At 38.8% G+C, this 26,328-nt stretch overlaps 1 protein-coding gene across 4 annotated transcripts in view; it reads right to left on the bottom strand.

Annotated features, from left to right (window-relative positions):
- The window catches only part of BCAT1 (branched chain amino acid transaminase 1), a 62,304-nt gene that overhangs the window by 19,792 nt on the left and 16,184 nt on the right, over window positions 1–26,328 (bottom strand). For 3 of the 4 annotated variants that reach the window (XM_030468076.1, XM_030468071.1, XM_030468072.1), the window contains exons 2-8: window positions 24,322–24,393; window positions 9,760–9,960; window positions 8,053–8,109; window positions 5,880–5,990; window positions 4,897–5,016; window positions 2,679–2,842; window positions 906–1,048 (exon numbers count right to left, since the gene is read on the bottom strand). In XM_030468076.1, the coding sequence (XP_030323936.1) occupies window positions 906–1,048; window positions 2,679–2,842; window positions 4,897–5,016; window positions 5,880–5,990; window positions 8,053–8,109; window positions 9,760–9,960; window positions 24,322–24,393 (868 nt within the window). The remainder of the gene's footprint in view (window positions 1–905; window positions 1,049–2,678; window positions 2,843–4,896; window positions 5,017–5,879; window positions 5,991–8,052; window positions 8,110–9,759; window positions 9,961–24,321; window positions 24,394–26,328) is intronic. The other variant, XM_030468084.1, reaches the window with a different exon arrangement.

The following is a 26,328-nucleotide window of genomic DNA, read 5'->3' on the forward strand; positions in this document are numbered from 1 at the left end:
AATCAGAGTCTGAACGCTACCACTTAAAAATTCAATAACAATTTTCACAGAAGGCCAGCACTCATGAAAGTCAGGTGTCTTTTTATTCACTTTATTTCACTTTATACATCGGCTCAATCCTTTAAGGACAGAGTCATTTGACTTCATGTTCTCAGGTCCAGCTACCACTTCTCAAGCACTGAATACTTGCATGCCCAGTGGGTGTTTTTGAGATGCCTTAACAGCTGGATGCTCATTAACTAGGTAATTTTCTAATCAGTGTGTGCATCACTCAGAGATGACTGGGTACAAAGAGGTAAAATGTTTTTGAGAAAGACAGTATACCTTGAAAGCACCATTTGAGCATTAGTGATGTGGAAGGCTGACTGACAGGTTCTCTCTGTCTCCACTAGACAGAACTTCAGATTCTTCAAAGAAAGTGCTGAGTTCTTCATCAATTGGACACTGAAATACTTTTGGTTATGCTCTGGGAACATTTGACTTGCCAGAAAGTGATGATGGGAACCACTCGTGTCTAAAGCCACAGAGTCTGAAGAGTCACACAGCCACATAGTGTTTTTAGTGTGATTGCACTCTTTCTGACCCAACACCTTCTTCAAGATTAAACATACTGCTAGAGTTGACAGCAAACCTGTAATGTGAACATATATATAGCTTGGCTACCCTTCTGAGCCCATAAACAAGCTCAACAATTTAGTATGTTACCAGCAAGCTGTGAGTACTGTTTGCTTTGCTCCAGAATCATCTCTTTCACAACACTGTAACTCACCTATCAGAGAACAGACATTTCCTTTGTTAAATCATCTTAATTTAAAAGTTTGTGATCTGCACTCTAATAAACATTTTATGGATTACAGTCCTACCTGCCTACTCTATTCAAGTTTCCATGTTTTGTGTTACTATACCTCCATCTTCATTTATCCAGAAGAGAAACAGATTCATTGTTCCAACTTCAGTTATTTGGTGATCCTCTCCATATAGCCACAAAACCTGCTGGCAGCCAAACTCCACGGCTTCTTGCTGGGCATAAATAGAAGAACCATAATTCCTTCCAGAAACAAGAGGGGAAAATAAACAGTCATGAGTATCTGGTTGAATATTTTCTCATTTCTATGCTGGGATGCGTGCACATTTACCTACTGAGCAAGTGCTCTGCACAATCACTGTTTGGCCCTGGAATATTTCATTACAAGTACTTTACCAGTGCTTTACTAGATCATTTGTACCTACAACACAAAAACTTTGAAGGGCTGAACAGAATCAACAGCTCAAACATACCCACCCAAATTGTTTTAAAAATACCTCTTGTTCCATTTTTTTGGACACTTTAAACACTGCAATTAGATACCTTAGGAAAGCATTTATATTTCTTTAGCACATGGCATCCTGGAGAGAGAGCAACAATTCCTATTTAGCTCAGAGTTTTAATAAAAGCAAACCAAAACTATCTACCTAATCTCATCTATTACATGAACAGATACATGTTAGATGAACCTCTTAAAACACAAAAATCAGAAGTAAATTATTTCTTTCCTAGTAAAAGTCATTCACAGAATTAATAACTTCAGGAGCTGCAGTTAGGCCTTGATAAATTCCATGTTCTTGAGAAGGAAATATTTTCCTAAAATGCTGCCTACAGAGTGAACCTGACTAAAGAGTGTGTGTTTGCTGCTACTTTCAAGAAGGGAATAGCCTTTTTCTGATATTCAACAACTATCAAGACCCAAAGTCAGCAGCTCCAAAGTGTTAACCACACTGGAGTTAAGCTCTCTGGGCACAAATCAAGTCAGTAGTGACTCCAGACTATCTTTTTTTTCACAGCTGATGGATGAAGGATGGACAGGAAACAATACACTTCTAAAACTAAGCAGAAACTCACAAAGAAAGAGTAAAGGTCTCAGATCAGACTGAATGAAGGAAAACTGGTTTTTTGCCCTTTGATTATTCTGCTCAGTTGAGCAGCACATGACAACTGGTAACTTCCTGACTAGAACAGTATCTCACAGGTAGACAATAAGCTTTGTTTATGCCAAAGACCAGGGTTGTACGATCAAGTTCTTTACTTAGCCACATCCAAGTTGCTTGCTCCAGTCAAGACTTAAAGCAACCTCATTCGACACATTAAGTACTTGGATACTAAAAATCATGTTTCTACTTCCCTGGTGCTTTGGCCTAGTTCAGCAGACAACTGTCAGACTGTGATCAAGTCAATGCACATATTTGTCTCCTGCTTTCCCTTACACACCCAGGCTCCCCTGTCTAACTGCAGATGGTTTGTCAGGACACTCTGCTGAGAATGGAGGTCAGCAGTCAATGCTGCTCACTGCCCAGCAGGCAGCAGGCTGCCAGACTGTGCTGCATCACAGCAGTGATGTGTTTAGTGTCATCTTCTGCCAGGGGAGCAGCCAAAGTGTTACATGGACACGTTCCATGTACAGTTCCTCAGCTTCAGATGCTGCAAAATTGTCTCTGTAAATAATCCATTTGGCTGTAATAGCCAAACAAAAACTTGCTACTGAATTGTATAATAATATTTGCAAGGCACAATTTTGAAACCTTTGTTATAGTACATTAACTGCTACATTTAAAACCTCTGCTTCTAATGGATTAGATACTTCACTAAAAACCAAATCTCCTTTGCAAGCTTATGTAGAAAATGCAGAATTGGATTTTCTTACCCTCCCAGTTTGCAGTCCCCTGTTCCTCCTTTCCAGGCTCTTACATATTTTGGATCTGCCCATAAGGATATTGGATTAAAGCTTCCACTTGCAAAGTAAGGGCCCACAGGGCTCAGTATGACATACAGTAGGGCTCTAGTTGGCTTCTTCACTCCAAGGGAAGGCTGAAATTAAGGAATGTAAACAAATCTAAAGTTACTGGTACGCTTTAGTGCAAAGTGAGATGCTGCACAACTGGCTGCTTTCAGAGGACCTGCAGCACAAGAGTGCTCTTACTAAGACAAGGAAAAGTGCTGCAATGAAATTAAAATATTTCTCTAACTTCCCCCTTTCCAAGCAATGTAAATGAATCTTGCTTTTTTTCCTATCACCATTCATTTACAGTTGTTTCATTTCTCAATGTATTCTATATATATCTATATCTAATTATATATAGATATAATCTCAAATTATTTCAAGCTTTTGATAATTCAGAAATTAGCTTAACAAGATTCTATATAATTTTATGTATTAATCACAGCAGATGCCTGCAAAGCCTTCAACAGGAAGGAGTGGCAAGGACCATTGCTAACAACACCAACAGAGGAGGAACCACTCAGACAGGTTAGTGATGACAGGTACCCATGCCACTTGAAACTGGCATTGGTAGAGGTGAGTGCTGGCTCTGTGAATGACTGTGTGACAAGCTCAAGTGATCTGCATGGAAAATGGTTCATACAACCATCACCTGGTATGTATCAGCCCCTTCCTCCTGAGAGATGGCTTCTCACACTTCAAATCATCACCATCAGTACTTAATGGTGGAGGTGGGAAGTCTGTCACTAGTCAAAGTTTGAATTCTGTGGTTTTACTGTGGGATTTTTTGCAAAGCTTTAGGGCTGAAAGAATCATAGAATGACTAAGATAAGAAGGCAACACTGAACATCCAAACTCTCTTGATTTCAAAGATTAGGTTTCCACTGAAAAAAAAAATAGTTGAACTTAAATAGGACCACAGCTCTAAGTAAAACACTGTGCACAAACCACATGCAGCTCAACTGGGAGATGGGAGGGAAATAATAGTGTAATAATGCAACTACTGTGAAATAAGCCTTGATGAGAGGGTTCTTCTGATTTCTGTCTACTGTAGTGTTTCAGCAAAACTTCTAGAAAGAGAAAGATTAACTAAGCAATATCTTGATAATTTTCCCAATTCTTATACAGTCATTAAAAAGATCATGCTGACTGAGTTTCTTAATTGCGCTGCTTCATAAATGATAAGCAGGACATGAAAACAGGGGACAATATGACATGGCAAAATGGTCACATGTGCTGGCTAACCTGAAACAAAGTTCAACTGCCAAAAATTTCCAAAAAACAAAAACAGAGGGAAAGAATCAATTTTTAATATTAATACTTTACAGTCACTGAGTGAAGATTCTTCCATCTGAAAATATGACTAGTTTACAAGCATTAAAATAATTGAAAAAACATGTGAAATGTATAATGATAATGTATGGTAGTTTCTTACAGATGAAGAGTATCTTGCCTAATTGGGAACCATACATTCATTACCTACCTTATCCTATGCTCTACCATTATATTTTTCTCTCTTATCACTGCTAAAAAACCTCTTAAAGTTTCAATTAAAATAAACTCCTTGTTTCTAATTCCCTTTATAAATTCTACAGGCTTGATACCCACATGAAACTCACAGAGTACATACAAATACCTAGTTGCTAAGAAGTCTTTGATAGGGTCACGTGTATCTGGGTTCTATAATGAATTGACACAAGAATTTGTTCTTAGTTCTGCTAAAAGTCTCTCTCAGAAGAGTCAAATTGATTTACTGAGAATCTTCTGAAACATCCACATAAAGGTCAGGATGGAAGCGAGAGATGAAATCACAAAATCTACACAGCAAATTTCTCACATTTTCTCACAATTGTTAGTATTTAAAGGCACACAATACCATGTCACAAATAATTATCCTCTCAGTACAAAACCTAAGTTAATTTAAATTTTGCTGTTACCACTAGGAAACTTAATGTTTGTTTTCTGTGATCTGAATCAATGTGTCCACTAGGTGGTGGTATGATCAACAGAAATGTGTGAAATAGAGCTACAGAAGATGCCCCTATACCGCTTAGTGACTGCTGCACATTTCCCTTTGCGGATGGAAGATTTTGGCTCATGTTTAAACACGAAAAAATTAAGAAGGGAAAAAAATGTTTCACACCTCAGTTCCAATTAAGGTAGGACGGATATACAGGCTGGCAGTGGTTGAGTATGGGACCCACTCCTTTTCCACTTCCACAAGTTTCCGGATGCACTCTAGCAGCTCATTCTGGTCAAAAGACTGGGAAGGAAAAGCAAAAGGAGAAAGGCAAGTGGAGAAATATAGCCTGAACACTGTGGTCTTTATAGACCTGTATGCTAAGGTGTACACTTCATCAGATTCATTATAGTGACAATCTATAGAGGTTCATAGGACTGCATCATCTTCCATGAGCTAATTTCTTACAGAATTTAAGATTCCAGTCTTTACCACTGTGCATTTTCACACAGTATCCTGAATACCCTCCTGGTTCTACAGAATATCCTGCTGAGATAAAGCCATTGACCATTCCTGCCTCCAAAGCACACAGAAAACTCCTTCTGTATCCAACACCTTTACTTTGGCATGCTGCAAGCTATACCATGTCTTCTGCAGAAGAGTGCTTTGGGTTATAACTCCAAGGAGCCCATCAAACCTCCCAGCTCTACAAAGTTTCAAAGTTCTTACAGTAATAAAGCTCATAAGCATGGGAGGAAATTCACTGGCCAACATAAAACTGCTAAAAGCAGTGTTATGTTGCTAGCATGACCAAAACCGAGGCACTCAGAGCTGAAGGATGTAACTGGAGTGGAACTAGGAAGAGGAGGAACATGAGATCCAGAACATCTCATCAGCTGTCTGCATGCAAATAGCTCCCACCTTTGAAACAGACTGCATACAGCTGAGGCAGTAGGAAGACAACAAAGAAAGCAAAACACTGTTATTTAACAGAAAAATGTATTTAAGACAGTTCAGCGAGTAAGATCTTTTAACAAAGTTTACCTGAACTATTCAGGAGTTAAGAGTGTTTGACAAATGTTACACTACTGTAACTACAGAGATTTGCACTCTGAAAATGGAAATACACTCTGACTTGAGGAGAGTGAGATGCTTTGGCTACGTACTGGCAGAGTTGCTCTTCTTGCTGATCGTGCCATCCTGTCCATGTTGAGGGTTGGACGGAACAGACGGATTTTACCATCCACTCCTCGGTAAGCCTTCATTCCTTCAAACAACTAGCAAACCAAAGAGGAGGGAACAGAAATAATAATAATAATAATAATTGAGACATGGTATCCCATGATGATCTATGCAAAAGCAGAACACACCCTTTGGAAATAAAAGAGCTTTGCTTTACTGCTCACAGTTCTCAACGTATAAATGCTAACTAGTTAATCCTTGCAACACACTCCTGTGAGGTAATATTATGAAGTTTATATTACAAAGATCATCTTCCTAGGCTTCAGATGTATCTTTCTCTGTCAGGGAACTTACAGATAACCTTTTTTATTATTGGGTTTTTTCATAATTTAGTTACAACAATTAAAATTTGTAGCATGTGTTTGACTTAACAATTCCCTCATATCCAGAATATAAGATAAGAGGCTGAGCCAAAACATCATTGTATCTTATAGAAAAAAAGCTATACAATTATATACAGTAATCATTTTTAGGGCTCTGTCCAAAACACATTTTGGTGAGAAGCACAGAGTAAGATCATTAAAGGAATTCTACAGCAGTTCTTGCTGTAGTAGTAGCAAAAACTTGTTAATTCACTTCCTCTGTATACCCATATGCTGTGGAAGGGGCTTTAGCTGGCATTAAAGACAGATTCATCAGCCTTACACTGATACTATTTAATCTATAATTTATACTAATCTTAAATTAGTCACAATTATTCCATCAAACTGCAGATGACTGTTGTTGACAATCAATTTAGCAGAAACTCCTATCCTACCAGTGCCCTCACAGCATAATGCTCTACAACATCTCCTAACCCCAGCAAAAAAATTTAAGCCCACAAAATACTGACAGCTGTTCTCAGTTACAGTTTGATAATTTCCAGTTATAGACAGAAAACAGATGGGTTATATAAGACCACATTGATACATACAGGAATTATTTAGATTAAGTATTAAATGATTACTTATGCTTATAGACAATCATTCAGAATTTTAGAACATATTTTCTAGAGAACTTCTTTGTAGATTTAATTTTAGCATAAATTCTGTGAGCTTAAATGCATCACTGCTGTCAGACTCCTTGGACTTCTACTCTTGACTGTTCCAAAGCAGCTGGCTGGAAATGCATTCTATGTGGGTAGACTTATGCAGTCCTATGAAGGACTTTATTTGGGGAAAAAAAGAATCCTGTATTTGTTTTACAGGTAAATTTAATACAGTACTCAAGATTTCATTATTACAAGAAAATTATATGGAATTTAATAAGGATCAGTGAAATGCAATGTTTAGAAAGCTTTTGTGCAGTCCCATGACAGAGTTAGATCCTTCCACATGACAAATTTTAATTGGGTTGTAACTGGATTGCAGGAATCCCGGCAATTTTCCTTAGGCTACCTGCCAACTACGTAGCAGAACCAGAATTAGAACCCAGAACTTCTTGCCTGAAAATTTATCTTACTTCTATGGCAATGCCAACCTTATTAAAAGTTTTGTACCTAGTTTTGAAAAAGAAACTGTTCCTAGGATAGACACTGTAGGTATATGAAAAAATTCTGTCTTTAATAAAGGATGGCATAGCTGGTGATATGACTGGTACTTCAATGTGATTTTTTATTGGACCAGGTTCTAACTAACATCATGTTTCTGTAATGCTACTTTCTTATCACAGAACAGTTGTTTCCCCCCCACCCTTCTCCCAAACACATTCACAGAACTTTTAATGAGAGGGAAGAGGAAGGAATGTTACTACTAAGATTCCATCAATGGTTTGAGAGAAGTAAGAATCACATCATTACTGAAACACAAAGCCTTCTCAAGCTGTTAAGTCTTTTTATCCAAAAAGAAATTCTTTTAACCTTCCAGAGCTTATTAAAACCTTTCACTCATTAAAAAGGGAGACAGTGATGTGTTCCAGAAATGTTCTACTTGAATAAAAGCAACTGCTGTGGTTGCTTGATGGTTGGTTGCTACAGTGGTATGCAAACAAAATCATCTGACATCTGTACATCACAGGAGCTGGATCTGGAGTGCAGCAGATCCAGACTATTACACTGCATCATGGAGGGCAAGGAGAAAGGGAAGGAAATGCCAAATTCATCATTTTTACTATACCCACTGTGTATTCATTGAGCACCAGCATTGGCACCAGATTCTCGTCTGTCTGTCCTCTTGGCTAGAGGAAACGTGATGCAATAAGGGTAAAAGAATTAAAAAAAAAAAATGGGAAAAAAATAAGAGCATATTCATATTAACAATTATTTCAGACTGGGCCAGAGGCCGAGCATTAAGGCAATAAGCTACTAAGAGTGAAATATAGATTTGGGAGTCCAGCGTGGTTTCTTACTTCTTGGGCAGATCAAAAGCTGCAGCCTTAGTCACAGGGACCTGTTGGAGCTTACACAGGACCTTTGGAGGCTTGGTAACTAGATGGAGAAGGAACAGCATCAATAAAATAATGGTGAAGGTAGGAACTCAGGGGCAACAAACAGGGAAAAGCTTGATCCTTCCCTTATACTAGTGAGAAGGGAAAAAAAAAAAAAAAGAAAAAAAAAAAAGAAGAAAAAAGAAAATAAAAGAAAAAAATTTAAAGAAATAATAAAAGAAGCACAAGCAGGCTTCCATTTCAGCATGTGCACCCTACACCTACACTCTCACAGATGCAAGTATAGCCAAGGCTGCTCTGGAGACACAAAAGTCAGCTTTACCCAGTAAGCAACTAAGCACAGAAACTTAACCACGCTGGTTTCCAACTTAACATTTCACTTTCCAAAATGCCTTGCTGTACATTCTCTGTTTTAATACACTTGCATGTGCTGAATGCATCAGATTCAGTTTGGAGCTCTCCAGGCTTGCAGGGAGTTGCAAACAAGCATCTGTCTAGTCTGTCCTGCAATCCAAGCTATGAACCTCTATGAACCTTTAAAACAGCTTAAAATAACTTCTAGAAAGTGCATGATTGGTCCTCAAATTAAAGCTACTCTTGGAACCTCACATGGTCTTATCCAGTGGTTCATTAAGTTATATCAGAGACAGTAGTTGGACTGATCCACTGCTGGTGACCTAGAATCCTTTCTCAAATTCATTTGTCTCCACACAAGAAAAGCTTCATCTTCACTAGGGTATAAAGTTAAGTGAGCCAGAATCCACATGGAATTATTCTGGAATACACCAATTAACAAACAAAAATGTAACTCAATACTAATAAATTTAAGACAGTGTCCTGGCTTTGGTTGGGATTGAGTTTATTTCTTAGTAGCTATAGCACTGGTTTTTGGATTTAGAATGTGAATACTGTTGGTAAGACACTGATGTTTGAGTTGTTGCTGAGCAGTGCTTGCTCTAAGTCATAGACTTTTCAGTTTCTGATACTGCCAGCCAAGAGACCAGGGTTGGACAAGAAGGTGAGAGGGCTCAACAGCCATGAGTGCTGACCCAAACTGGCCAAAGGGTTATTCCATACCATATGACATCCTGATGAACAATAAAACCTGGGGGGACTTGGCTGGGTCTTGATGGCAGCTTCTCAGGGACTTGCTGGGTATGGGTCAACAAGGGGTGAGTGACTGCATTGTGCATTGTTGTTTTGTATATTCCTTTATCATTATTAATATTTTTCCTCTCCTTTTCTATCTTATTAAACTGAATTTTACCTTTTCTCCAATTTTCTCCCCTATCTCACAGCAGAGGAGTGAGCTAACAGCTGTGTGGTTATCTGCCTGCTGGGTTAAACCACAACAGACAGTAATAGTCCTTGCATTACAAAATTATGGCTTCAAAAGCTAATGAAATAAAACAGCAGCTTCAAAATTAATTCAGTACTTACTTCTACAGCATAATGCAGAGATGAGGAGGCTGGATGCAATGATAGGTTCTCAAGTGGCTTAATATAAGGCTTCTCCCATCCTGAAGCCAAGGACCATTCAATTGTCAGCATATTATCAGTGAACACAGCTCCAAATACCAAACCACTGGGGTCTGGCTTTTCCTTGAAGGTTGTAGCTGGGGTGATAATCAAGTCTGAGGCCTGAAGAAATACAAATGCAAAAATGAAGTGTATAAATAATAATGAAGTCAGTCTGATTTTAAAAATATTCTGCATCACTAATCATGAACAAATGGAATATTTCATTGTAGTGAAATGAGGCAACCAGGTGCCACTAATTACCAGGTAGTGGGCATGAGCTTGTGTTAAGCCCACCTGTGCCTGATTAGGGCGAGGCCAATAAAAGGGGGCCAATTAGGGGGCTCATGTGCAGTTAGGGCCTGCCCTAATCAGGCACAGGTGGGCTTAACACAAGCTCATGCCCACTACCTGGTAATTAGTGGCACCTGGTTGCCTCATTTCACTACATTTCATCTGCAGGACACCTGATGACTGAATGGTTAAAGCAGTTACCTCTAAGTAGCTGGCAAACTATTTATACTGTGTATGCACACACATATACACAGTACTGCTTATACCAGAAGTCTTGATCAGAGTCTTGATCCAACCTCTCCATTCTCTTTCAATGCCACCTGAGCATTTAAACAGTGCTGGTCAGAGAGGCAGAGGTGAATTCAACAAAGATTTGCACTCAGAGCTCCATTCTTCTTCCTAACTCGACTCAGAAAGCATTACAGCCCCCCAAGTGAAATCTTACTTCTGGAGGTTGGGCACAGATAGAACAGACCAGAAAACAGGTACTTCAAAATACTGTTAAATAATTTGCACATGCACTAAAAAGCTAGTTCTGCAAGAGACATTGTTGACTTTGACTTCTCAAGCTCAGCACACATTTTGCAAAATGAGAAAAATTAGTCCCAAGCTTTTGAAACGGAACACACACCCCTCTCTTTGTAAACAACCTGATTTTCAAGATGTCTTTAATGAACAAAGACCTATTTTATTGGTTTGTTAGTTTTCGTTTGGGGTGCTTTGTTGTTGGTTTCTGGTGTGGGTTTTGTTTTGTTGTTTTTTGTTTTTTTTCTTAATGGCTTAGATGTGAAACTAATGTAGAGCACGTGAATCACTAAAAGCTCGTTCCAAACTATCCCCAATTATATGCCTAGATATTACAGTGCATTAGCCTGGCTAAACTCATACATAATCTGATGAAACAACAATTAGTCCTACTCTTAACTCTTTTGAGTATCCTTTAGCCTGCTGACAGCAAATGCTCCAATGGGAAAAGTTCTGCTTAATGATGTCCTGAAATTAAAAATCAATTTTACCTGAAAACCCTTATCAAATGCTCTGCAAAAGAAGGTATTACAGAAGAGCAGGAGCCAAAACAAAAGTTTCGAAGGAGTTTTTTGCAATTATTTACAATGCAAGAAAAACACCTAGGCAGGAGTTGGATGTAGATGGGGCTTAAGCAAGGATTCAGAATACAGCTATATCCTTGGCTTTATCTCTGAACAGAATCATTGCGTCTAAAGAAGTCCTACTGCCTCCCCTTGAGGTGAAGACTGTCTCATCTCAGGTCATTTTCAATAAAGTAATTTTCCTTACAATAAACTGGCCTGGGGACCAGAATTATCATATGGAGTCTCAGCCCCTAGAACTCCCATCAGTATGCTGATTTCTGCTTAGCTCACAGCCCTGAGGATTGAGGACCTGCTGCAGTCACAAAGAGAAAGCATTGGAGTGGATTTCAGGTTGAGTCACTCAAAGGTAAAAAGCCTAGAAAAGTAGGTAGCAATGATGCTTACCCAGAAAGGAAGCAAATTGTTTCTGGACCACAGAGCTTCCTGGAGCTGTGCACTCTGAACAAAGAGCCCTCTTTCAGCATTTAGGGAAACCAGCTTTCATTCACTCATTGAATGACAGGTACAACACCTGACCCATAACACTTCCTGCAGATAACAGGAACACCCTGCAGAAAACCTGAAATACAGGCTAAACTGCACATAACAGTAGGGTAGCAATCAAAAAACAGACAAAAAGGCATATTTCCTGATCCTTATAACACTGTTAAGTTTTCACTACATGCATTTAAGATTTATTGGGTTTTTGGCTTTTACTTTCTTAAGGCTCTTGCCCCACAATCTTGCCCCATTGTATTTTTTCTCCCTCTTGTTACCAAACAGTGAGTAGTGCAATTTAACAGTGTGCAAAACCTCCTGAATCTTTTAGAATCCCAATGCTTTTTATGTCAAGGCACCATCAAGCACTGCAATATATTCAGTCTGGGTTTTTTTTCTATCCAGAGGCACGGGGGGGGGGGGAAGATTGCAGCTGGAGAACCCACCCTTGGAGTACTCTCTCCCACAGTGTCCCAGTATCCTCAACCTCTTCTTGGTCCCTGAATGGTAAGGCCCCCACCATAACAACTCACCTGGCCCATACTCTTTAGCTTAACTTAGCCCAAGGCCCTGCTCCAGCATATTTTGGTGCTGCTCAAGTGAACAGAGCAAGGGAGGGTGACTAATACCAGGAGTACTGATAAGCATCGATATTGATTACTTTAATACCACCAATTAAAAAATTATTGCAGGCTACCACAGTAACACCTATGACCATTATAAATGGCAATTAATTTCTTTCCTTTGTCAACATTCCCCCAGCCTTGAAAGCAGAATTAAGGATGCATTAGGGATTGGCATTAACCCCTATCCAGATCTCCACTGTTTGTACTGTCAATACAAAGGGCAATTTTCAACCAGGTTTGTGTTTGCATGCTTTGTTTATCAGTGTGCTCTCAAGCACCTTCTGACTCTGCTGCATAATAAAACCACTAAACTGGAGGGAAACTGGTAAACACGGAAACAAAAGGGATAAAAAAGGAGATAAAGAACAAAAAGGAGATAAGAAAAAGAAATAGATGGGGTACACCATCTACTGAGTGCAGCAGTTCAGCCCCTGGTGCCAAAAGGAAAATGGAAAAGACACAGTTCCAGCCCTGCAAACTCTGCATGATGTAGCAATACAATATGTATGAGTTTTATGTGCCTAGGACCCAGCCCAGGGCATTCCAGTAAGAAACAGGAAGAACAAAACTGCCCTGCCTGTGGTAGGCAAAAAAAAGTGGTGGGGAAGCCTGCTGGATGCTGTGGATATTTAGGGCTTGTATAGCAGCATTAACACCTATAAGCAGGCAATGTGGGTATCAGGTGCACTTTTTTGAACAGCCCCTCATCTGAAAAGTGCCTGCTGATTCCACCATAGCTTCTTCCAGAGCCAAGCTTTACCCAGCCCAAGCAAAGAAGATATCTTGTGACCTCCTGGAACTAAAATGAATCATTTGATCGAAATAGAACTTGTCAATTATGACCTAGGGCAAATTAAAAATGATGTGTTGGTCAGTGTAAATTTTAGCCAAAGCTGTAGCAAGACATTCTGGTGCCCTTAGCCAAGATGTCAGTTTAATGCTTATTCTACCCAGCCTTTGCAATAGCCTTAAGTGGTTTTGGAGCTGACAGCAGCCAGAGCTGTAACTCTCATCACTCCATTCCTAGCTTTCTTACCCTAGAGAGCTGTGCTAGATTGGTGCAGAAGGCAAGTGCATATTTTGTCCTACTCTTGCCAACAAATTTTGCCAATGCCTTCCCAAGTAGTCTTTGGCTGTGGTTATTTCCACTGCACTGAAACTACCAGACCACAAGCACTAGGTTGAGCAGCTGGAGCAGGTGTAATTCATTTGACATACCCAAAATTTTTAAACACTGTTCTGGGTGAAACATTTCTAACACTTACTTAGCAGAAACAAAACTGGCAAATTACCAAACTATAGCAGCAAGTTTTAGCAGAGATCCTCAAGACATTTCCATCCACTCAGTGAGACTGACTGTAATTTATTCTGATGAACTAAGTAACCTCTCTGGCTTCTAGACAAGGTGACTCATGCAAGATCACAAAGCAACTGCAATTATTATTTTTTATTACTTATACTGAGTTTCTGAGCACATCCTAGGAAAGATCAAGGCATTCTGTTGTAACAACAGACACAGAAGCATAGGCAAAATAGAATAATTTGGTTTGCCCTTGCACTTGTGAACAGCAAAATGTGGTTGTAATAGCAGAGCAAATTTTGAGAGATAGATTACAAAGCACGTGAGGAATTACTGCAAAGGGGAAAGGTAACAAAGTGTAGCCAGAGGGAGCCAGAGAGAACAAGTTTGGGACTAGACAGGATGGCTTTAAGCAGGGCTCCAGCAATGAAGATGTAATATTCCTGCCATTCAGTCTTTATGACTCTGGCACCCTCATCGTTGCCTTTTGGCACTCCCCAGTACACACATCTCTATCACAGGAAGCCATAATTTCTGCTGGAGAAGTCATTTTCACTTCTCTGGACTCCTGGAATTGAGACTCCTCCTATCTGGCAGACTGAGGAGAAATTTGCATAGCCAAAGAGAAGCACTGGTGGGCAATTAGGTTGAGGATACTGACGAGGCTGAAGAAAGTGGCTTGCCAATTCACCTTTGGAAGCTGAAACACTCTCTTCTCATAAACTTTTTTTTTTTTTTTTTTTTGGTCCTTTCAGCCAGTGTGCAAGCTACCACCTTTCTCTTGCAACTCATTCAGCTCCATGGCTTTCCAGCTGCAGATAGCAGAGAATTGCCTCAGTTTTCTTGCTCACCTGAGCAGTGATTTTATCTGGCTTGAGAAGTTCATCCATTAGATATAACCAGTCCAGAAGCCTCATGCATCAGGGTTCACAATAATCTATATCACACATAATTGCTCCTGCAGAGCAGCTGCTATAAGCAGCTCACAGGGCATTGCAAACTGACCCCAGAACTGAGCCTTCAGCACATGAGCCAGCTTTCTGTGAGCAGACATCATGAATCATACTTAAATGGTCCAACTGCACACAGACACACACACAAAAAGCTTGTGTCAAACTATTGCCCAACTCTGGGAGGAAACAGGGATGATGTGCCAACTCCTCCATCGGTGGAATCAGACAGCAGCAGTGCAAGGCTGTGCAACTAGAAAGCAGGAAAACGTTGTGGAAGCTGTGTGTGGTTGTGTGGTGTTAGAGCAACTTGTACTTTTATTCCCCATTTAGACAAAATAAGCAATCACTTGTTTTGCCAGTTCCTACAATCTGTCTTAGAAATAGGATTTCTGAATACTGGCCCAATAGATGGAACCAAATGCAACCTGTTCCAGCAATTATTTTTTGTCTAGTTTGTTTGACCTACTATGTCTTGGTTCTATCTGCTAATCACTCGCTGACACCACAGCAGCATCTGTAGAGGGTTAAGATGATTACTCTGATCACAATAACAAAGTCTACATTAGAAACAATAAGAACAATAAGAGTACTATCAACTCAGAAGAGAGTAAGGCCGTTAAATGGATTCTTAGAAATCGATTGCTAGTTTATAAGTATAAAATGTAATGGTAATATAAGCTGTCCTATCATCTCTTTACCATAATTACTATTTTAAATTTGCAGAAGAGCCTGAGGCTTGAGAATGCAAAGTGTGCCAAGATATACTAGGATTTCAGCAGGAATAAAGCCCTAATCTTCTTTCTATTAAAAAAAAAAAAAAAAAGGGAAACATAATGGAATACCTTCTTCAGCTCCAGTGAGAATACCTGGAAATCTTTACTCATAAATCTTTCCTGAGATTTCATCTGAGAATATGTTAGCACATGTAATTGGACTGGGGCCTGGAATCATTGCACCTGGTTGACTGTACACAGGTTATTAAACCACAGAACAAATGACAAAGCAAACCAGAGTCAAGGCTCTGAAGCAGTTGTGAATCACCTCATGAAATTAACAAAAAATATGACTGGAAGGACTTTGTCTAGTTCACCTACTGCATTACATCTTCCCAAACTAGTCATAACAGATATTTATCAAATATTTATCAAACCATAGACTGAGTTTCTGCTACACTCTGCAAGAAATAGGAAAAAAATGAGAAGGGCAGAATATATTGTTTGCTTCTTTCTCCTGACCTAACAGATGCTCCAACTCTGATGCAAGATTTTTTGATTTGGAGCAGTAGGTAGGGAAGTAAACCTGCTCTAACAAGACAACAGATAGGTGGCTGGAATTGACAGAAACTGCTTCATTTGGAGAATGAAAAGGGCACCTAGGGGCAGTGGCTCAGCTGAAAATGCAGTCCCCAAAATGCATCAGAAGGGAAATAAAGATGTTGGAAAGTTACAATCTGGTTAAACTGTAGCAAAACAATTCAAGAAATCAATCATGCTCTACAAAGCACATGGATAATGTATAATGTCCATGCTTTCAATGGCACTAAATAAATGTTCATAGTTTTTCCCATATGCTTCTGCAATGCTGCTTTGCACCAGCTCCCGTTTATTTGATCCAAAGCCCATTTAAGTTAAGCAAGACCTCTTCCTGAGGTCTTTGTAGTAACTTGCATTTAAAGGGCAAACAAGGCTACAAAAATCTTTATATTTACATCCATTTCTGTCACTTCGGGAATAGTAGACTAGTGCTGGTTTGGGTTCTGGGTTGGCTTTGTTTCTGCAGGTTTTGTTTGCTTTTTTTTTTTTTTTAGCTTATTTGTGTTTTGTTTGGTTTTTTTGTGCCTTATAAATTAGTCTGTGCTCCACTGACACAAGTTTCAGAAGATACATGTTTTTAAAGTTAAAGTAGATAAAGGAATGAGGTTGCTATAAATTCTAAGGAAGCCTTCTTCCTGATATTAAGACAATCTTAAGGAAAGCTAATATTAGACTTCATTAAAATCAATTTCCTCTACTCCAGATAATGGTATTTTCAGCACTATGAAAAACAGTTATATTGTAACTCATCTATCAAAGAATTATATAAAATGTTTCAAATATGACTACATCTCTAAAATATAAGCTATCAAAGTGTTGATAAAGACTATTAAATACAGAAACAGGAAATGGACATGTTACTACATTTTGGTCTTATGAACTACTTCTGTTTGCTAACAGCTACTCCATTTAAATAAGGGGCTTGGTCAAAAAGTGTGACTAGGGAGGAATTATGAGCAGACTTTAATGCAGTCACTTTACTGGACCGAAAAAAACCCAACACTGCTGGAGCTCATTTATTGTCAAGTTAGCTATTAAAAAAAAAAACAAAAAGCAAAAAAAAAAAGCCAACTCTTTGGCCATGCAACCACACTGCATGCCTGCAATGCAGATATACCTCGGCTTTTGATTAGAGAGAAGCAATTCCACATAGAATGACAAGGGGAAACAGACTGCAATTTTTTAGTAGCTTGCTGTCTTGCACAAAAAACCGTCTCATAGCCTCATATTCAAACATTTCCATATCTACAAAATGAGGACCATTCTTCATGAATGGAACACACTAGCTAGTTAAAATATGTGTTTTAATTCAGTATCAGTATATAAGACGTTTCTTCTCAAAAGATCTGACAGCTTGGCTAATGCAGTTCCTGATGCAGTTTCTGCTCCTTGCCTCACAGCCACTGTATTTCTGCACTGTAGCATAAACATGATGTTCCATTTTTAGACAGAGTTTGCCTGGGAGAAGGTTTGAGCCTAACGAAAGATGAGGGCTCACATTGGCCTGGGATGCAAAACTGGAATACAGACCTGTGATATTTCATTGATACCACATTTTTGTACGGTGACACAGGGTTTTAAATGTTGAAAAAATGCTGTATGAAAACAAATCTTATAAAATTTGGTCCACAAAGATTTAAGACACTACTGTCTTCTCATTTGGGAAGCATAATTTCTATTTCACAGAAAGAAAGTGTGGAAAAAAAACCAAGCAAACCCAAAACCATATTGAAAGAAGAAATAAAGAGATAAAGTGCAAACTTAAATTTCAGACAAACAAGTGGGAAATGTTTTGTCTAAGTAGCCCGGCCAGTCACAAACACATTATGCAGAATAGCCAAGAATAGAATCATAATCTCACATGTCCAAATCCTCAGCAGTTGCAATTAAATCTTCTTACCCTGATTTTAATAAGCTTGCAGACATGCAGGGAAGTGTACTCATGGAATGAAGACATTCAGAATTCATTATTTCAAATGGAATTTCAGAATTTTTGGGGAATATAAAATTATTTAATGGTACAGTCTCTTACCCAGAGGTTACAGGAATAATTTCAAACATTCAGTTAACCATACTTGCTCTTTTCTCTTATCCAATCTCCCTCTCATACTGGTAGAAGAAGATAAATTTTAAAATTGCCATGAATTTCCACATTCGATCTGCCACTGAAACTGCCACAATTTGCCAGCTCATTCCCTTCAGTACTTTCCTAGAAAAGAGGACTAAGTACAGGACGATTATGAAACTCTTCCAAGCTCTCTATGCTCTTGGTTCATGAGTTAAGATAGAGAAATGATTTCAAAATCAAGCAGAAAGGCCAATAGAGTCTTATGGGGAAAAAAAAAAGAAAAAAGACTAAATTATATTACTGAAGTGTGGTTCCTATTCATGTGTGCTCAGGAAAGAACACATTTAATATCAGATTTGGGGTCTTGATATCAAAATGATTTTAAAAATTAAGAATTCTTGGAAAAGAACAGCATGGATATAATATATTTTGGAGTCAGTTTCCTTTGGGAATCATTAGCTGATGCTAAAGCCTTACCTTTAAAAGCAATTCTTCATTTTGGGAAAAAATAAATCCAGGAAAGGATACAAGCCAAATGGAACTTCCAAAATTCTAGTACAATTTCTGTGTTTTTACAGACACTAACTATATCTTAAAGCCCCAAGTTAAAAGGAAGTTAAAGCATCACTTTTGTTGTGCTATAAATCAACTCAGCCAAATTGTCCCCTGGCTTTTTTTCTTGCATCTTCCTTTTATCTTAGCTAAAAGCATCTGTTAATTTGCTGAAGACAAATAGCTTTATTTGCAATTCCTACAGCTTCAAGTAATGAGACAATCAGTTTCTCTACTATAGCTTAGAAAATCTATTTGTTAAAAGCCTGCAACTAGCTGAAGGACACAACCCCCTTGAAATGTAACAGAGAACTACTTGCCACCAAGCTAAAACTGAACAGAAGCACCAGAGCTCTCAAAGGCCACAGTATAGCTGGGTTCCTGATCACAGGAGAAACCTACTTGCAGACTGCTGAGAAATCATCCCTAAACATATCATTGTAATTTTCACAGCACTAAGAACTTTCCTCTCCATAGGATTTCTTGGCTACTGCAATCCTGAAGGAGTAGCACTACTTCATGATAATAAATTTGATTTAGACACCCTGATGTGCCAAGTGGAGCTACCAGCAATATTAAGCTGCATTAATACACCTTCCACCTCTGCATGCAACTTGCAAGGTCTCCTTCAAGAAAGCCAGCTTTTCCTATCAACCAACAACCACTGAAACACTCATTAATAAAACCTGAGCTTTGTTTCTTTGCTCTTTCTTTTGTCAAAACAGGGTGCTCAACTGCAAACAGACCATGATCATTACTGTGACCTGTACCTCTGTTTTCCTAGTAACTGGAATGGAAGGAGCAAATCTGTAAGACAGTCTTGCTCAGATACTGTAAGTAATATTCAAATGTCTTCATGCAATGTCTGTGTGGATACAGAACGCCACAGAAACCCCCTGGCATTTAATCCTCTCAGTGCTGTAGCTGGTTTTCCTCTTGGCAGGTGAAGATGAGAGCATGTCTTTGTAAATCACATGAAGTAATTCTGCAGCATGCACATACCCTGCTAGGAGGCAAAGTAAAGTGATGTGAAGGCACAATCTAATAATATTACTCTGTTTTTTTTTATTTTATTATTCTATACATGACAAAAAGCAAATAATTTTATTGCCATTGATAAAAACCTAAGTGACTGAGCTGAAATCAAGATAAAATCAGTGTTACATTTTCTAAAGCAACAGCCAGCCTACAAATGATAAATACTGTTACAACAACAATAAAATTGGCCTCTACCTTGGCATCGAGCTGTAACAGTGGCTAAGGCTATACAGATACAGAGGACCTACAAAATTGTAGTAAACACAGTTTTAGCTTACGAAGTTCAGAGCAGACATAAGAAAAAAATATTTTCTTAAAGAGTAGTGCAGCACTGCACTGAGCAGACAAAGCCACAGCTGACCTGGTCTAGCACTACTGAGAGTCACATTTTCAGTGGAAGGACAGACTACATGAGCTATGGTTCTAAGACACAGACTATTTGGAGATGCCTAATTGTGTAATATTATACACAAACACAGACATCCATATATCTGCAATTGGTTACCTTTTACTGCTTTAAGACAGTTTGTAAAAAAACCTCTTTCCTATATACATATTTTATTAGCTATAATAAATTTTCCCTTTCTTTATACTTCATCCAGAGGCACACTACAGATTTGGAATATGTGGCAAAACTTTCAGGGACTTGGGATGTTTATTTGTAGGTTATGTCTACAGTGTGGAAATAAACTTTATGTTCTAAATTGTACCTTACCTAGCACGATGGCAGCTTGTTCCCAGCTTGGGCTCTAAAACATCATAGCAATGCAAGACACAAATACTAAAACATACATCATTACTCTATCCAGCATCTCAGACATGAGCTAGCTTCAAACTGGAAGCCATGCAAATTTATGATCATAGCAATGTTTTCAGTCAAGCAAATCCAAAATCTCAACAGAGGTTACTTGTTTGAGAACAGCACTGCACTAACCTGCCTGTATAGCTTCCAGTCTGCCAGGGGCTCACATCCCACAGGATTCAAGCCCGGAAAGGTCAGATGCTTCTGCAGAAAACTGTGCAGGAACACTCATGGTTATTCAGAGTAATGTGAGGAGCCAAATACTGAAGCTCCAGTTAAAGGTTTTTCATTCCTCTACCACAAGCCTTCATATTAGCAAGTCAATCCAGATCTACTTGTAAACCACAGCTACTTTATTGTGCTTCGGAGCAGCAGACTAGCCAGTATTCCCTAGAAGGTTGGCACCATTCTGGTACAGTCAGTAGGCCTCTAAAAATTAAAACAAAAGAAATGAACTTTGTACCAGTAAGATGCCCAATGAATTCTACATAGCTTCAGTTCTTTAAAAAACAGAGTAATGTAAAAGACATAGATAATAACTTCTTAAAATGTTCTTTGTGTTTGTGTTGTAAATGGAAAATGTTACATAACTATGTTACATAAAAGCTAAAATACTACTATTGGATATGTATTGATAACATGAGGGAAAGAAAAGGAAATAATTGTTGCCTTTAGCTTCTTAAGACCAAAGCCAGAGCTAATACACACATTAAAAGAAACCAGATCAAAGTTAGATGTGGAAATAGATCACTACATTATACAAATTACATTCAGTCTGTCTCGTGGCACTACAAGAAACCAGAATGAATGCATTTTAAAAATTACCAGATTTTTAATCATAAACATTAGGGGCTTTGGAAATAACTGTGTGCTGTTTCATGGTATTACAGAATGGAAAAACACATTCAGAAGAGGAAAACCAGATATCTGCATTTCTTGTGTCAACATTCTGAAGTATGTTCAGTGGTACAGAGGATGACTGCAGTTTCCATTACTGGTTACATATGCCCCTCCTAGAAATCCAGAGCTGGCAGTACACAAAAACTACAGTTATAACTTCTTAGGTTATGGTCACAAACCACAACCAGTTATTTAAATAAAGAAACAAAAACGACATCTGGAGGAGGAGGGAAGATTTCACTGCAGAAGGACATGGATAGATAACTAGTGGAGATTTGACATCTTCTACAACACAAGAAACTCTAGCAAAATCACTGTTTCCTTTGATGTTCTTACATGTTCCAATAATCACTGGTGTCAATTCAAAACATGATACATTAAGTATCTCTTAAATCACAGAGCTGTCAGGGTAAGATTTTTAACGGGAGGAGTCAAATTAAGGTGTTCCTTTTCACTGCTCCTGAACTAAAGGGCCAGTCCCAACATCCTGATTTACAAGAAGCCCAGAGAACTGAAAACAGGGAGCAGCCAGTAGAGGTGCTTGCCAGAAGCTGAAGGTAGCATTCATTCCTTCCTTTCCAGCGTACAGTGACTGAGTCCACCCTTCCAAGTTATGCAGAAATCAAAGTAGAATTCAAAGGTCACCCCACATAAAAAGCACAGCCTTGCATTCTAAAATGAAGTGTCTTCAGAGGGCTAATATGGCATTCAAACGTTGGGCATCATCCATTTTAAACAGCATGTTTTATGTAAGCATAAAACAAAACCATGCTTTTTCTACATCCCCTCAATCTTGGATTACTTAGAATTTCTGGCACAAAATTGCAGCTTTCTTCAGCACAGTCAGCCCCATGAGTCAGCTTGATTCCTTTGAAATATTATTAGCTATAGTTTCTGAAATTGTAACTGTAACTAGAGTCCACAAAAGTGTTTGTAAAGCTCCTTAGAATCAACCCAGGCTATTCTATTTGTATTTGGTGTTATTTTTTCCTTAATTTATAAAGCTTTTCTTTTTAATTTGAGAAATAAGTTTAAGAGACTATAAATAATCTATTAAAATTCATGGAACTGCAAGCAGTATTGTCTCCCCTTAACTTTCACACTATTTTCTAAAAAAATGTACCCTTTTCTGGTTACTGCTGCTAATCTTCAGAAACAGAGCCATAAGGCAGGAATGGACTTAGAAATCAGACTTCAGCCTGAGCCAGGTGTTTTTTCTAGTATTACTCTCTTTATAACCATCTGTCCCACCTGCTAGTATATTTTTTTCCCCCTCAAGCACACTCCAGAACAACAATTTGCCATTCTGGCTGATTTACATGTATCGATGGAAAGAAAACTGGATTAAATCTCACTTTGTGCTGCCCAATATTTGGACCTTTGTTAAGGCACCTGTTTGACTGTCAGTATGATTATGTTAAATTTAAGCCTGGTTCACCTATGACCCAAACACTTTTTTGTCACACCATCTTCCTTCTGTACTCTGTCAATTAGTGGAAGGCAACAGTGCAGTTATGTGTCTCCTCTCTGCAAAGCAATTTTTCTTTTTAAATACACTAGCACACCCTACTGAATGAATCTGCTGAGATCTATCTTGTTTATTATTAAAGGTGAATTCACAAGTGTGGAGTGCAGAACTGTGCAGAACTTGCAGTTTCAAAATTGGTTGCATGTGCCTGTTTTTCTCAGCATGCTCCAAATTAGACCTTCTCACTGAAAAGTCATCCTAAAACTTCCTTCTTGGGCAGAATTGCTAGAGAGGCACAATGCAAAGAAATGAGGAAGAAAAGAACAAGGAAGGGCTGAGAATGAGAAAAAAGAAAGAAGTGGCATGTTGCTACATGACAAATTTCTGTAGTCAGGGACTCTCAACAATTCTGTTTTCAATAAGGCTAATCAATAAGGCATCAGAATAAATCTTACCAAGGAGTACACTGCATTTTATATGTCACTTTTTATATCTGACAACTAAAAGGAAAATACCTCAGTATAATTCAGAAGACTGCAAAACAGTGACACTGGCCCAAAAAATCAGGAAGAATGTGACAGTTTCAAAGAGTATCATTACAATTTCATGTCATGTGCTGCTGACAATAGTCAGCAATAACAGGAAGGGAACTGCTGAAGAAGCATAAGTGAGGTCACCTTTATCTGGGTACTTTTTAAAACATCTGCAAAAGAGAGATCAAGCTTTTTAAACATTGTAAAGCAAGAAAATAAAGGTGGAGAAAGAATTACAGCTTATGTGGCATAAGGAATGAAGACAAACTGTATAAAAGAGAGACAAAAATAATCAGGACAAAAGGTAGAACTTAAAGGAGCACATGCTGACGGGCTTTATATTTCCAACACCAAATTAATAGTTGACATCTGTGTCCATATGGTGTTTAAAATGAGCTCTTAGTTACTACCACTGCGTTCAGGAAGGAGGAGAAGAAAAGAGCTATATCTTAACTGAGCTCAATTCTAAGCAAAAGATGAAAGAAAAAAAAAAAATAATTAAATTTCATGGCAGCTGCACAGCATTCCTTATTATCATAGTCCTGCTTGCTACTTGAGTGCTGATAATCTGACAGAGCTGTGGTGTGCCCTGAGATCCTTAGTTCTGCAACTTTGAGACCAGATGGAAGAAACTACATTTGAACATCATTCATAATGCCAAAGTTCAACAAATAATAGTGTTACATAGACTTCATTTGGAAAAAACCTTAATGGGGAATCAATCTTTATTTCTATTTATTTCAAAGCAGATATGAGTTAAAAATAAAAACACCTATACCATTTTACATTTTGCTTAATGACTACTGGCCTTTTAGTTAGTACCTGAAACTATAGTAAAGTTCTTGTAACATTTTAAATTTCTACTTTGAAAACATTTTCAGCAAATGCAACTTACAGATGTATAGAATTATGACATTCAAGTGAGTAAATAGCTATGAGCACTTGCACAACAATCACTGCCAAACTGCCACAATCATACTGCCATTACAGATACTGTTTGGCACCATCTACTGAAATACTCCAGCCAGTCTTTTAACAAACAATGTACCTTGAAAGATTCTGTCACATGCTTTGCTGTGTCTCCTGAACATCCTCCAGCTGTGCATTCATTCTGGCAGCCCTAGAAAAAAAAAAAAAAAAAAGACAGAGGAAATGAAATTCAATGCACACTGCAGAATAATAGACACACGTTCAGATAAATGCTTTTAGGGCAGACTGTACTGAATGATCAGTCTAAGCTCATCAGCCATATATTAGCAAGAACTTTTTGGTAGTTTCCCAGCATAACATTATGCCTTTGGATTTTAGCTGTACTTCAGTTGCGTTATTTTGTGCAACTGTGTTTCAGGGTTTTTTAAGAGAGACAACAGGTTCGATTATCACTGTGAAGTGCAGAAGGGTATAAACATCACAAGCCTCATTCAAGGTTGAATAAATAGTGTCCTTACACAATTAAAACAGATTACAGCTTCTCTACTAAAGCATTCACCTAGCAGATTTGCTTTTGCCTTTTCTCAGAGAAGCCTGATTAGACAGAATGGAAGAAAAAAAAGGAAAGAACTGTTTTTGTTAAATCTTGAATTAAATAAAGACAGATAAGCAATGCCCACCTGTACAAATAAATTAGCAGAGTATTTTGAATTATCTATTATGCTGAATTTAAGGATTCTGTTACTGACCATGCTAGAAAAGAACAAAAAGAAAAGGAGCCATAGCCCTGTGCATCTTTCTGTTCAGCAGTGGAAGAATAACAGGTGAAGCCATCTACCTAAAAGCTAGATCCCAGGTTTCCATCAGGCTGGCATCCTTGTGGACCCTCTTGCTAGACTAGCCAGACTTTCCTTGCCAGTAGCCAGTAAATGAACATTACACCAAAGAGCATGGAGTGAGGTGAAATGTGAAGAACACTGCTCTGACTGGGGATGGGCCATGAAGGGGATGGTTTAAGGGAACTGTGACAGGAAAGATGGAGGGAGTGGCAGAAAGGATGGGTAGCTGCTGCGTTGAGCACAGGGATGGGAAAACAGGGCATGGGGGAACAGGCTGGTCACAAGCCTGTCTAACAGGATGAAGGAAAGACAGAGGCACTAAGGCATGCTGTTGCCATGTCTAACAGGCAAGGGAGGGGTTTTCAGCCCAACAAAGGAAAAGCCCTAGCAGATTCCTACATTGGCTGATCACCACTTTGTGGCTGCAGCTCATCCTGCCACCCCTCAGCCTTGTTGCATCTTGACTGGGCAGTCCAAGCCCAGGTGGGAAAGCCCCAGCTCGAAGGTATAGTCCCCTGAAGAAAAGCCCTGTTCAGGAAACCCTTCATGCTCAGCCTGTGAGATCCCTGCCCCAACCTCTTAACCAGGAAGCAGCCCTAAACCTACAAGGAGAGCTGTGTGTAGAGCAGAGGGCAGTGTCAGGGAGATACCAGCACCACAATCCCACAGCAGTCACCATCCTGTCAGTTCAGAATTGGGGCCACATGGGTAATGGGCTGGGAACTGAGACACAAAAGGCAAGTAACATGATTTTTTTTCCACTTTTTGAAAATCTTGTATGGGGGGGGGAAGGGATATGTGGAACAGAAAAAACCCAAAAAACAAATGGTGTCTTCAACCAATAGCAGGCTTGCTACCAACAAAAGAAAAAAGCAAACTCCCAGTCACAGCAGATCTCACTTCCTCCTCTCCCCTCCTCCACAATGCCCCAGGGAAGCCATAACTCCCTCTTGCCTTTTCTCACCATCAGCTTTAACCCTTCTGTTCCTCTTTTTTTCTAACCTCCACAGTGAGATGTGAAATTTCAGCCACAGACTCCTTCCTATCAACTGAAGAAGGAGATGCTGAGAGAAGTCTCCCTTTAGAATGTACCAAGGTGCTTTAACTTAAAACCTTATTAAAAATATGTTTTACTTGCCTTAAAGTTTAGGGGGTTTTTTACTCCAAAAAGACAAGCTTTTTTGGTAGAGCCTCTCTAATGGCATTCAGTGTTAGACCCTGGCAGGACTAAAGTGTTAAGCAAATGGAGGGACTGTGTGAATTAAGCACTGTATAATAGGTCCTTG

This window comes from Calypte anna, chromosome 1 (genome assembly GCF_003957555.1).
Source record: "Calypte anna isolate BGI_N300 chromosome 1, bCalAnn1_v1.p, whole genome shotgun sequence".
Taxonomy (NCBI): Eukaryota; Metazoa; Chordata; class Aves; order Apodiformes; family Trochilidae; genus Calypte; species Calypte anna.